This window comes from Notothenia rossii (genome assembly GCF_949606895.1).
Source record: "Notothenia rossii genome assembly, chromosome: 6".
Lineage (NCBI taxonomy): Eukaryota > Metazoa > Chordata > Actinopteri > Perciformes > Nototheniidae > Notothenia > Notothenia rossii.
Window position 1 is genome coordinate 49,057,747 of NC_136909.1, and position 14,222 is coordinate 49,071,968.

General features: G+C 39.2%; 1 protein-coding gene across 1 annotated transcript; it reads left to right on the top strand.

Moving 5' to 3' along the window:
* Positions 1-225: 225 nt before the first annotated feature.
* LOC307045451 (uncharacterized protein) lies at positions 226-13,223 on the top strand. The gene is made up of 4 exons (XM_079691133.1): positions 226-3,997; positions 4,212-4,364; positions 4,765-4,857; positions 12,780-13,223. The coding sequence occupies exons 1-4, from the start codon at positions 3,959-3,961 to the stop codon at positions 13,080-13,082; spliced, it is 588 nt and encodes a 195-aa protein (XP_079547259.1). The 5' UTR covers positions 226-3,958; the 3' UTR covers positions 13,083-13,223.
* Positions 13,224-14,222: the final 999 nt, after the last annotated feature.

Below are 14,222 nucleotides of genomic sequence, written 5' to 3' on the forward strand. Positions count from 1 at the left end.
GCAAGCCTCTAAAACATAGGTGTAAATAGTACAGGTTTTATTGAAACTGGAACCTTAATTCAAAGTACAGTATATAAATCATCAAATAATTCTGTGAGAGGTCAAGTATATAGATACTAGAATATAATGTTAAATGTCAGGTTCCTCAGATACGTTAGGGGACACATTTTGACATTCTGCACAGCAGGTGCAGAACCCTGTACAGGGAAGGCCAACATAGGCACTGGCACTTTCCTCTCTCTCCACACTTTGCATCTTTGCAATACAAGTGAGTAATGTCTCTCACTTCTGTAGGTGCTGGAGGTTTTGTAAATAGCACTGGTTGAATGGCCCCCTCTCTGACAATCCACCCCTTGCCAATAGGACTCCATAACAAGGGTTTGGGTTCGGGCTGTGACACCATCGCTGTCTGAAACATTGCTCTTCGTTGAAATGCATTCTCTGTTGGCGGCAGATTTTCTGAGGCTGCACCTGTTGTTGATGCAATTATGAACCTCAGTTCATCCAAGTTTGTGCACATCAGTCCAATTTCCTTTTTTCCATACAGTATAGCAGAAGCGCCAATTCTCTTGCGACTGGCAAAGACTCTTCCATGCTGGCATAGAGTCCACAATGGGCCAGATCTTTGAGCTCGCTGAGATGGGTCTTGAGTTTGGTGAATGCTGTCGTCTTTCCTATTCTGTACAAACTAACAAAAAGACCATGTCCCACAAGAATATAGGTCATATGTAGATGGGGAGTACTTTAATGTAAACTCTCTTCTTCCAAGTGATGAGTTCACGATTGCTCTTGGCCTGTACATTGATGACTTTGAAGTAGCCAATCCGCTAGGGACATCAAAGCTGAAACATAAAATGTGTTCAGTATACTGGGTCATTCTCAACATACCTGCAAAATACAGGTCAACCCTCAGCTCAATACAGCTTGCTCTTCTGTGCAATACCTCCACAGTGAAAGAGTGTGGTTATGCAAAGATCTTGCAACCTTTAATCTATGATCTAAAGGCATTGGAACAAGATGGTCTTGTATGTTAGTGCTGATAATCTTGGTGCCCATTCTCTTGCAGGCTTGTTTGAGAGCTTCATTGTTGACAAGTTCTGCAGGTTCTGTTTGGCAAGCAGTAGCGACGCCAAAAAACACGAGGTACGTTCTGGCTTCTTTCAGCACAGAGACAAAGTCTCCCATGATAGGCAGGTCCAGAAGGTGAGAGAGGACCCAGGCTTGAGTAGGACTTATGGTGTGAAAAGAGAATGGCCTTTAACAGAGAATCTCATGCACTTTCATGCAGTGACTGGTTACTCTCCTGACATCTTACATGATCTCTTGGAAGGCATTGTTCCAATTGAGTTGTCTCTGTGTCTTAAAGATGTAATAGGCAATAAATATTTCACGCTAGTAATGCTAAATCACGCCATCAGGTACTTTTGATTACACATTTACTGACAGAACAGACAGACCTCAGATGATTGCAAAGGGATTTTCCGCCAAAGGGACCATTGGTGGAAATGGGCATGAGAATATGTGTCTGATCAGGCTCCTTCCTTTACTTATTGGTCACTGTGTCCCTGAGGGTGACAACACATGGAAAGTTCTCATGCTTCTCAAAGACATTGTAGAGTTAGCTGTGGCACCAAGGCACACTGAAGAGACACTGCATTTCCTGGACTGTAAGATAACTGAGCACCGACAGCTCCTGCAGTCCACATTTCCAGATTTTCGTTTGAGACCAAAGCATCACTATGTGGAGCATTATCCTCAGCTTGTAAGGAAATTTGGTCCCCTGACTGAGGTTTGGACAATGCGCTTCGAGGGGAAGCAAAAGTTCTTTAAAAAGGCGATCCGCAATGCTCAACATTTCTAAAATGTTGCCATGACACTTGCTACCAAACACCAGAGATCAGTGAGCTACCATCTTGACTGTAGCTCATATGTCAGACCATCGGTCGAGATGACAAAGGTTTCACCAGTTTTGCTTGCCTCTTTCCCTTTGAATGTTCAGAGAGAAATCGCTGAGAACATCACATCGCTTAAGACCTTCCTTTTTGATAAAGCTTATAGTTAGGGCTGATTAGATTCAGCCCCTAGTTTTGCTGATATAGGCTTAGTTTGTCGGGGGACATCTTACTTCTTCCTTCTCTCTGTCTATACCTGTGTACTCTCATGTTCCGATTAACCCAGCTTCCCCAAATGTCTTTCTTTTTGGTGTCTATATACGCCGGGATCCGGAGTCATGGATGATCCTGCGGTCCTGTGTCATGGATCGCGAGTCCTGGATCTTGAGTCGTGGCTGTGGTCCTGGATCATAAGTCCTGGATGGATATCCTCGTGGATTCATCTTCCTATTATACACACATGCATTCCCAAACATTTGGACTACCTATGTTGCAAATGTATTATCTTTTCAATTTACACATGGCATCTATTGCACGTCTGTCCGTCCTGGGAGAGGGATCCCTCCTCTGTTGCTCTCCCTGAGGTTTCTCCCATTTTTCCCTTTAAACTGTGGGTTTTCTCTGGAAGTTTTTCCTAGTACGATGTGAGGGTCTAAGGACAGAGGGTGTCGTATTGTCATACTGATATTCTGTACAAACTGTGAAGTCCAGTGAGACAAATGTAACATTTGTGATATTGGGCTGTATAAATAAACATTGATTGATTGATTGACAAAGCCAGGGCCAGTTCTTGATGCATCATCTATATGTGTAGATGGAATCAAGTATCACCCATGCATGATTCTCTCTGCTGGCTCATGCTCAGGTCTCCCTGAATTTGCCCAGATTGAAAAGATTGTTATAGCTAACACAGAAATTCTGTTTGTCTGCCACCAAATGACAGCATGGTACAGTGAACATTTGAGATCTTACCACCTGCTCTATAACGGTGTCCCCTCTATGTCTCTGTTTAAGATGTCAGAGTTGAATGACGTCCTGCCATTATCTGTATATAGGGTACAAGGTGAACTCATGGTAACACTGAGGCGATATGTTATTTGCTAAATATCATCATTTCCCAGATGGCTGCGCAACAGAGGCTGACTATGAGAGTTATCGTCACTGAGGGAAACATAAGGAAGATGACATTTACGAAACGACCCGACACCCTTGAAGATTTAATTGGCTGGCTCCAAGACTCACTCCAAGCTGATTACAGCTTCGCCTTACAGTATCAAGATCCTGAGTTTAACAACGAACTGTGTAACCTGACAGATATCTCGGAGCTCCCAGACAAGCCAACGATCAAAATCATCCCAACGATTTTACTTGTACCCGTCACTGCACCAACAGAAGTATGTTGTGATACAAGCAGCACGGCAGAAACTGAAATCCGGTCCAACTCCTCTCTGGATAGAAGTTTGCAGTGACCAGAAGAATTTGAAATCCCCAAATGTTCTGTGGATGTTGAGTACAGACTCTGTCAAACCAACCTGTTGCATCTCAGGGATGGAACATATCTCAAAGTGACAAAGGAGCTGAAGCATGACATCCTGCAGAAACTGTCTGAGACGATCTATACATATGATGCCTACCCCTCAAAGCAACATTTTGAAGCTGTAGCAAAAGCCTTAATGCAATCACACCCATGTCTGAAAGAAGCAGGCTCATCATCTGGCTGGGATGGATGAAAGAACAGTCTGAAGTTCAAGATGGGTAACTACAGACACAAAATGCGCGTCCTTGGTCGACGTGATGTCACTGTCAATGGTGGTAAACGGGGAAGGTTCACTACAGATGATTTGCCTCCCCACAAGGACATCAAGAGGCCAAGGAAAGGCGAAATCAATTTCCTACCTGACAATCCAGAGGGGATGGATGACTGCAACCTAGAAGCTTCTCGTCAGGTTCTGGTCAACGAGATGATGAAGACGAATCTTAATGGATCCCTTATTAAGAAAGAGATGGCCATGACCTTTGCTCTTCGGAGAAAATAAGTTGTTGAAGACAATCCTGAGATAAGCCAGATGGTCCAAAGATGGCCAGCTCTTTTCACAGAAAGCCAGGTTTGTTTGTCCTTTTGTGTTCTAACTGTCATGTTCATAACATGTACTTATATCCTCATACCTACTTAAATATCTGATTTTATTAAGATATTACTGTGAGAAGTGCAGAGAGGCATCTTGAAAAATCAGATGGTGAAGAAAATGCACTTATTTGTCTCACCAAGGATGATTTTATTTGATAGTTTTACATGGTTTGTTCTCTTTTGTGTTTCAGGTTTATTGCGAGTTCAACCGAGTGGTGGGGAAAAATCTCAAGGACAACTTCTTTGGTGCACTTGACTGTTTCTCTCCGAGCCTGATGGACCTCTTTCGGAAGAATAAGGGTGTCACTGGCCAATTCCTGTCCGAGCTTTTACGTCAAACAAAGGTGGGTTTACTTAACATCTGTCTACCCAATCTCTTTCCTCTCTCCTTGTTCCTCTTCTGTCCCTTTTACTTCCTTCTCATCTCTTCTTTTCTCTCATTTGCTGTTCTCTGTCTTCTCCTCTTGTCCTGTCAATTTAATTTCATCTTTTCATGTGTCATTGTTTCCTCTTTTCCCTTGATAATTTTGCTTTGCTCTCTTGTTTTGTCTCCAATTCTATTCTTTGGTCAAGAAGAAGTGATATAGTTCTGTTCTCTCCCTTTTCTATTCTCTCCTATCATGTCATCTCCTTTTGTCCTCTCCTTTAATTTCAACTATATTTGAAATAAAGTCATTATGTAGAGTTTGTAGAATTTATTTGATGAATGTATGACCATTCTTTGTTATCTCCACTATATTCCAGACCACTGAGCCAACAGACATCAGATGCCTTTGTGTTCGGGGACTGCCAATCATCTTGGGGGATGAGCCTTCTGCCTTCTTCAAGACCTGCACCGTAAGTTACTTTAACCCTTGTGTTATGTTCACATTTTGAACCCTTTGGTAATGTTCGGGTCAAACTGACCCGGGACATTATTCAGGGTTTAAATAAAATACGGAACTACATGTAATGTACACAATTCCTTATATACAGATGTAGCGATTCATTTCAGACAGTTTGAAACGCGAGGGCTGTGATTGGTACGTGATCTGCCCTCGCTCAAGGGAAACCCTCCAGCTTGACTTGAGACCGCCCCCGTGATAGATAAATGTAATTATAATGAAGCCAGCTGCAATGGATCATTGATCCACCAGGGGGTGCAGTGGGGTTCCACACTGGAGCTCATGTGAAATAAAGGCAGAAACAGTACGCTGGATGTACAGCGGAACTTTGTTAAGATCCATATGTCACGGATATCATACTCTGTGCTAAATAAGAGACATGTAATCATTTACAAAACATCACCATGTTGTTATTTAACAAAATAATGTTGTTTAGTCGAAAAAAACAAACGGGAGGAAATGCAGCCCGGCTCTCGATTTTTAATCCTAATTTAATCATCATCTTCACCACGATCAATTATGTTTATGTTCGCCGAATTGACATGAAATCACTGACACATATGAATATACTGTATTCAACTTCATTAAAACGTTATTAACGTGCCTAAACTCAGTCATTCACTACAAATATTTATATTTTAATGGAGCCTCGTCGGCAGATCAGGATCCCAAAGCGTAGCGGAGGGATCCTCATCTGCATGACGGCTGCTATTTTCCCCATAAGGAACAAGTCGCTGCAAATTATCCCGCTTATTACATGGCCACATTCTCAACAAAGTAACGACATGACTCCCAGTATTAATTGAAATGCTTTCATGGATTTAGAAAATGTTTTTATTGATTTAAAAAATAGTTGTGTATTGATTTAAATTGACATGCATCCGCTAAGAAAAATAGTCAGTTTTTACCGTTTTTTAAACAGTCTGAATGAAATGGCAGCTCTCAGCTGTGTATTTACCATAGACTGGTATTTACACAACTAATGGCCCATCAACCACAGCTCTCTCCCCCCCTGATCTTTCTTCTCCAGCAGCTAAATTAACTGTAGGTTACTCTGAGTGACCATAGACTGTATGTGACAAGTTTACTAGGGATGCACCGAATATTCGGCCACCGAAAATTATCGGCCGAAAATGGTTAAAAAGGCACCGAAAAAATATCACAGAATGTCATAGAACAGGGTTACGTTGATCATGCTCCGCATATTTGTCCGGGCTTTTTGATTTCAAGTGGTGGAGTAATCCCGAAGTGGTGAAAGTATTTGCAGTTACACCCCCTCGAGAAATGTCAGCTGAACACGTTTTACAAATTGCAATCCGCTACTCTTTCTCTGATATTTTGAAATATCTCAAAGCGGCAGACATGTTGGCTGTGAGCCAGCCGTGAGCATGGTCGCGCGCCGTGCTTGTCACCGCGTTTTGATTACGTCATCACAACAACACGTTAGGTTACCAAACTTATAGGTGCATTTGTTGTTGTTGAAGGCCTGGCTGTTACAGTCTTTATTTACACTATTTTGTTGTAGGCCTACTGGCCTAAATGTTTATGCAGTTTTAAAGCACCTTGGCTTTGTTCTGAATGCACTTTGTTGTAGTTATCCTACAGAGAAAAGAAAATGCACTTGACTTGGAATAAATGTACTGTATGCATTCAAAAGTGCTGAATAAATGTTTTATGGACCCATAATAGTGATTATTATTTAAGTTAAGTTTTGCCATAATCATGTCTTTTTCCATAATCAGGTAGCTGAACAACATTAGTAAAAAATGTATACATTATATATATATATTTCTATTAATCATTTTCGGCCTTTCGGCATTCGGTTTTCGGCCAACTGTTTCCTATTTTCGGTATCGGTTTCGGCCAAATATTTCCCATTCGGTGCACCCCTAGAGTTTACAGTTAGTGACCTAACAACACCATAAAAGCTGGTGGGTTGAAAGCAATACGGGAGGTAAAAATAACTAGAATAATTGTGATTTATTTATTGTGGCTTTTATGTTTTTAGTAGGGACGGGACTTTAACGCGTTAATTAAGATGAATTAATTACACAAAAATTAACGCATTTTAATGGCATTTATTTTTGCACCGCGGAACGTTTCTCACTGGATGAGTCTCAGGGGTACCGATTATACTGGAGCACCACCTAACGTTCATGACTTCAGACAACAACAAACCAAAGTGAACAATAGTCAAACATGAACGAAGAAGCTGATGAGACCGCTTTGGTTGGCCCCGTGGATGGGACATTTTGTTTTAGAAAACGGACGGATGGAAGCATCAATAAGAGCACGGTTGTTTGCAAATGATGCAAAAAGGAATTCGCATATCACCGCAGCACATCAAGCCTCAAGTATCACCTCAATGAAAAATATATAGCAGCTAGCGTGGAAGCTAGCGTGAACGTTAGCCCGACTCGGAGTACAAGGACCCACACCCAATTCGCGTTGATCAAACAGTGGCCTATGGAACAGAGAGATTTTATTTTTCATCAGGATATTGGAAGAATAGGAGGGATTGAGGTCAATCACTGGCACTTTTTTATTTTATTTTAAATGGTACACTTTATGTTGAACTATTTATTACGTTGTTGGTGCAACTGGCACTTTATGTTGAACTGTTTATTGTTTTGGCCAAGGTTATTGAGAGAGTTGGACTGAAATTGATTAGATTTTTTAAATCAACTATTGGTAAATCAACAAAGTCTGTTATGGCCTCTGACAGAGAGATGTTTTCTAATAGTCAGGGTTTCCAATGTTCTGAATGTACTTGAAAGTATTGTGTTTTACTTAAAAAACAAAGTGTTATTGTTTACAGAAGGTTTACCTAACTATAGGCTACCTGAATCTCTGAAATGTACTATATTCCTAAATATGCTATTGCTACACTTTATGGCAAAAATTGCACTTTTCTGTTGGTCTTGGTTAAGTACCACCTTGAAAAAAATAAACAATGCTTTGTTGCTTAAGCTTATGTATTCAGTCATTATTCAATGGTATACTAAAATCCATGTGAAAAAAATTGCTTCTCACTGTTCTCAGGTCAAATATTTATATGTGATTAAAAATGCGATTAATTTCGATTAATTAATTACAAAGCCTCTAATTAATTAGATTAATTCTTTTAATCGAGTCCCTGCCCTAGTTTTTAGGTATAAAATGTTATGTAATTCAGGCTTAGTTCACCCTTCTCTAAAAGCCTTCAACAATGACAATATTCATAGTAATTTAATAAATCCTTCCAACACACATTGTAAAAAATAGCCTACTGTAAGTTAAGAAATCATTCCAATATGTACATATTCTGATATAACAACAATAACATTATAAATAGTAACATAGTAATACATGGTATTGCACATTTAGCTTTGAGTGTTACTGACCTGAGATGTTTTTATTACATGAATTAAGGTGACTGAGGCTTTTTAACACACAGGGATGCAAACTCATCAGGTATGAAAAAGGTGACAAGGATCCGAGCCCCCGGCTCCCCCACCCCACGGAATATCGGCTTTAAAATGAGGAATAACAGAGGATTTTAGCAGTCAGAACAACTAAAGCAGCAGTGTTAATAATAACAGAAACGCCAAAGAGTCACATCTAAAAGAAATATATAAAAGCATTTATTTTAATTGTGTAGCAGTCAGTTTATAATTTTGGCAGCACTGTTGAGCATTTTGAAAATGTATTTGCATGCCTCTGTGCAAGGCTTTGTCTTTCTATCTTTATAGCCACATGGTGTAAAGTAACTAAGTTCATAAACTCAACAAGTACTATACTTGGGCACAATTTTGAGATACTTGTACTTTATTTAAGTATTTCAATGTTTTGCTACTTTGTTCTTCTACTCCACTACAGTTCAGAGGTACATGGTGTACTTCTACTCCCCTACATGTATTTAATACCTGTAGTTACTTCACAGATGTGGATGAATGATGTGAAATATAATCAAGTGTTAAATCAGACTTTAGTTCCACCTGGAGTAAATCCACCAGCTACCCTGCAGTATACAAAGTAATTCAAACTAGCTGCACCTTTACCAGCTTTGAGAACACTTTCATTATCAATCATTATAAAACATATCATATATATTATTCTGAAATGGACCAATCTGCACAATGACTACTCTTACTGTCGCTACTTGAACTATATTTTGATGATAATACTTTTCTACTTTTACTTGAGGAACATTTTGAATGCAGGACTTTTACTGTAACAGAGTATTCCTATACTCTGGTACTTCTACTTTTACTCAAGTACAAGATCTGAGTACTTTTACTGTTGTACAAGATCTGAGTACTTCTACTTTTACTCAAGTACAAGATCTGAGTACTTCTCCTTTTACTCAAGTACAAGATCTGTGTGCTTCTACTTTTACTCAAGTACAAGATCTGAGTACTTCTCCTTTTACTCAGGTACAAGATCTGAGTACTTCTACTTTTACTCAAGTACAATATATATACTTATACCACCTCTGTTTATAGCCTATGAAAAAAACTATTAGAAATAGAAGGCTAAAGCTAACGTTAGCAGATAGTGACAATGTATGCTAGCTAGCTAGCTCAACGATTCCTTAAATAATATTGCGAAAGAAAAACGTTTCAGTTCACATCACGCTCTGCCGCTCCGACAGGCAGCTCTGCTCTGAACACCTGAACGGCCCGTTCTAACAGCTGTTCACCAGCTGTCCAGTCTGTGCCACAGTGACTCCGGACGCACAGTTAATATTAACGAACGCACCCGTAGGTAATGTAGCTGCTGAAGCTAGACCATCATCTCGGAGCAGCAGAGCCTTATTATACATCCATGAGCAGAGCCGACAGGCAGGAAGACTCGAGCACACAGCTCGCACTTCATTATAATATATATAAAAAAGAACACCATGCGTGTCATGATGGCACATAACAGCTCACGGTCGCAGATTACTCCGGGTCCCAGACCCCCCCATACCCCAAAAATATTTTTATTGCAGATCTACATGAATCACACAAACGACCTATTTTGGATTCAAAACGGCGAATTTCGCCGAAAGGTGACAAGTTTGCATCACTGAACATAGACAGAGCACAACTGAAACATAACATCTGAAACGATGTAACAACATAATACATGACAAGACTCCCAATATTAATTTAAATGCTTTTATGGATTTAGAAAATGTTTTTATTGATTTAAAAAATAGTTGTATTGATTTAAAAAATAGTTGTATGTATTGATTTAAATTGACATGCATCCGCTAAGAAAAATAGTTCGTTGTTACCGTTTTTTAAACAGTCTGAATGAAACGGCAGCTCTCAGCTGTGTATTTACACAACTAATGGCCCATCAACCACAGCTCTCTCCCCCCCTGATCTTTCTTCTCCAGCAGCTAAATTAACGGTAGGTTACTCTGAGTGACAAGCTTACAGTTAGACACAACACTGTCATTGCAAGTGACCCTCAGTTAGTTGACTTTTATGTTCAACTGCTAAATTCGTTACTGATAAAAAAGGGCTTCTACTGTAGGCTACCTAATTACCTTAACACTAGAACCGCCAGAGGTTTTTGTATAGGCCTAGCTAAAACCGTCAAATCCCGCTATTAGAATGCAATTTTTAACAACATAGGGTGCTACATAACACACTTTCAGGAAAAGTCACGGACTGGGAGACTTTAATATTTTATTGAAAAAAAGTTACATTGCACACACACAACACACATCACACAAATGGACCCGATTGGCGGTTCTAGTGTTAAATAAACTCACTAAATAATGAAACCAGTTCAATACGCATTATTCTTATTCTTATCATTCTTTATGAGCTCAGAAATAGTCTTAAAATCAGATCTGTTTTTTAAATGAAATCTGACGGCAGGCAGTTAGCTCTGATCACCTATGATAAATGCGCCACACCTAATCTGGCCATTCAGCCACAGAGCTCTCTCTATACAAATCAAACTGTAGACGATGTGAAAGCACCTATTGTTTTAAATAATGGTCGGAATGTGACTTGTGAGCCTTTTGAATTACCGTGGGACAGAACATTCTAAACTAAAATGTTCAATCAATAAAGTAACATCTTATCTAATCTTAATAATATCTTCATATTAATAATAATAATAAATCATACAGTATGTGTCCGAAAGGGAGCAGGAGGAAGCAAACACAAAAATATACAAAACATATACTGCATATTAAAGCAAACGATTGTAAAGGCTAAAGTATGAGCATAACAAATAAAGAAGTGTAATGTAAACATTTACATTATAATGATGATTATTTAATATATAAAGACTATATATTATTGAATTACAAGGTTAGATATACTTTAGTTGATCGAAAATATTGATGTGTTCAAATGCTCTTCAAAACACAACTGAAAGTCCATGAAAATTGTCTTTCTGTATTTGTGAATGAAGCGCCATCTCCTGGTAAAAACCTGCAATTGAAAATCTGGCAAAGCCCTCTTGGAAAATAGTGGGAGGGCTTAACATTCCTCAATACTGGTCTTAGGCAGGTCGTAGGCAGGAAGCTGTAAGCTGGAGTCTGAAATGTGGTGCTACATCTGTATATTGTCTAACTAATTCACCAACAATATAAATGAAATATGATTCGGTTTTTTAAATACTCCTTGCTATATAAAATTGAACAATGTAAGTGTCCATACAAATGTAATTTATGTAAGGAAAAATACACTAGAAGAAAAACTAGGTTTACATGTTCATGCTTTTCTAGGAAAAATGCAAATGAAACATCCTTTCATTAATGTTATTATTTGTAATCTTTGTCTTATGATAATCAAAGCCTTCGAGGAAGTATAGCAATTTAACAGCAATTGAAACACAAGAATCACACATCCAAATGGATTTGGCTTCGAAATATATATAGATGATGAAACATCCATATAAATGACAGAACAGATATAAACACAAAGCAAATCCAAACAGTTAACAGTCACTGTTCATAAAATACAGTAAATACAAAAAATAGATATATTTTGGCCATTTTGCTGGTAGATAATTTCAGTTCTGCTCTATACACTGTAATGTGAGGTTATGTGTCTGTTTAGTCCTTTCTCCGGCGTGCAGGTGCGAGGGGGACAGTTCGAGAAATGTTTTATAATGTTCCGGAATAGTTTTGTGCACACACCACAAAGATCAAGGGAAAGTGTGTGTGTGTGTGTGTGTGTGTGTGTGTGTGTGTGTGTGTGTGTGTGTGTGTGTGTGTGTGTGTGTGTGTGTGTGTGTGTGAAAAGCAGTGCTGTCTGCTTATTTGCAATGTAGGCTAGGCCTTATCAGAATCATTTCAATTCCAGATTCAATGTTCTTTGCATAATTTCAGGACAACTTTGGGAATTTTGTTTATTTGTTATGAGTTTTACATTTTGAAAGTAGAGAGAGAGAGAGAGAGAGAGAGAGAGAGAGAGAGAGAGAGAGAGAGAGAGAGAGAGAGAGAGAGAGAGAGAGAGATCTGCTTACACTGTAAGCCCGGTGTGTGTGTGTGTGTGTGTGTGTGTGTGTGTGTGTGTGTGTGTGTGTGTGTGTGTGTGTGTGTGTGTGTGTGTGTGTGGGGGTGTGTGTGTGTGTGTGTGTGTGTGCTTCATGATAAATAAGCCTAACACCTAATGTGTTGTAGGTGAATAATGAAGATTGTCTGCATCAAATGTTCACAAATTCATGGCAGCCAAGCTACATACAAAACCATATTTAGTGCACAATTTGCAACTAGTACTTGAAATGTACAGATCCACGTAAGGCCAATTTAAGGCCCAGATTGTCCATTTATTTATTACTTTTGGTTTTTATGTTGTATGACGCTTTTCATTATAAACAGTGGAAGCTACTTTTTGGTGTAGAATGTAGAATTATATGTCAATCTCTTTATTTCTCTGTTAGGATGTGGCTGATAAGGAGGTGTACGGTCAAACTCCACTGGGAATCCTCTGTGTCGGAGAAAATCCTCAGCTCAACCCATCCAGTGTGGCAATCGTCTTGGAGGGGAATGTGGTGATGGATGGACCGGCTAACCTGCCTCAGGCCTTCTGTGTCCTGTTCGGACTCATTTATGCCCTGCAATTGGACTACCCAAAGTGCATGAAAAACACTTTTCACTTCGTTCAGCAGGTGATGTTAAAGCGTGGTAAGGTTGAGCTGGCACCCAAAATTCAGACCTTGAAAAATCAGCTTACGGGGTTCTGAAAAGTTGGCTACTTCAATATTGCATTTTGTTGTTGTTGTTGCATGTTTGCACCGTTTGACCTATTAAGCTTGTTGGCATTTCCATTTGTGTTTTATTCTATAAACTACTGACAACATCTCTCCCAAACTCCAAACAAAACAAAGAAGTCATTTAGAGCATTTATTTGCAGAAAATTAAAACTGTCAGAATAACAGAGAAAATGCTGTGTTTTCAAACCTCAAATAATGCAAAGAAAACAAGTTCCTATTCATTATTAAACAACACAATACTAATGTTTTAACATAGGAAGAGCTCAGGAATCAATATTTGGTGGAATAATCCAGATTTTTTCAATCAAAGCTTTCAATGCGTCTTGGTTGCTCGCCACCAGTCTGTCACATTGTTGCTGGGAGACTTTATGTCTCTCCTGGCACACAAACTCAAGCAGCTCGGCTTTGTTTGATGGCTTGTGACCATCCATCTTCCTCAGGATCACATCCAGAGGTTTTTAGTGGGGTTCCAACTGTTCCATGACAGGGTCTTGATCTGGCCTTCCTCCATTAACACCTGAATTGAGCTGAGGGTGGGTTTATCCAGCAGGACAATGCTCCATGCCCCACAGCCAGGTCCATCCAGATGTGATCCAGAGAAATATGAATGGTCACAAGCCATCATACAAAGCCGAGCTGCTTGAGTTTTTGTGCCAGGAGTGGCTTAATAAGTGACCCAACAGCAATGGGAAAGGTGGTGCAGAGCAGCTAAGACTCATGAAAGCTGTGTTTGAAAATCTGGGTTATTCCACCAATTACTGATTCCTGATCTCTTCCCATGTTAAAACAATAGTATTGCGTTGTTGAAAAATAAATTTTAAATTGTTTTCTTTGCACTATTCGAGGTCTGAAAACACTCCATCTTTTTTGGTTACTTTGAACATTTGGTATTTTTTGTAAATAAACGCTCTAAATGAGAATATTTGGAGTTTGGGATAAATGTTGTCGGTCATTCATTTATAGAATAAAACACAAATGTTAATCCAGTTTTTACAAACAGTAAAACGAGAGAAAGTGATCATTTTAAAGAGGTCTCTTAATTTTTTCAGAGCGATATATATCTTTTCATATATATATGAGTTTGAGTTTGAGCTTGAGTTATAGAGAGAG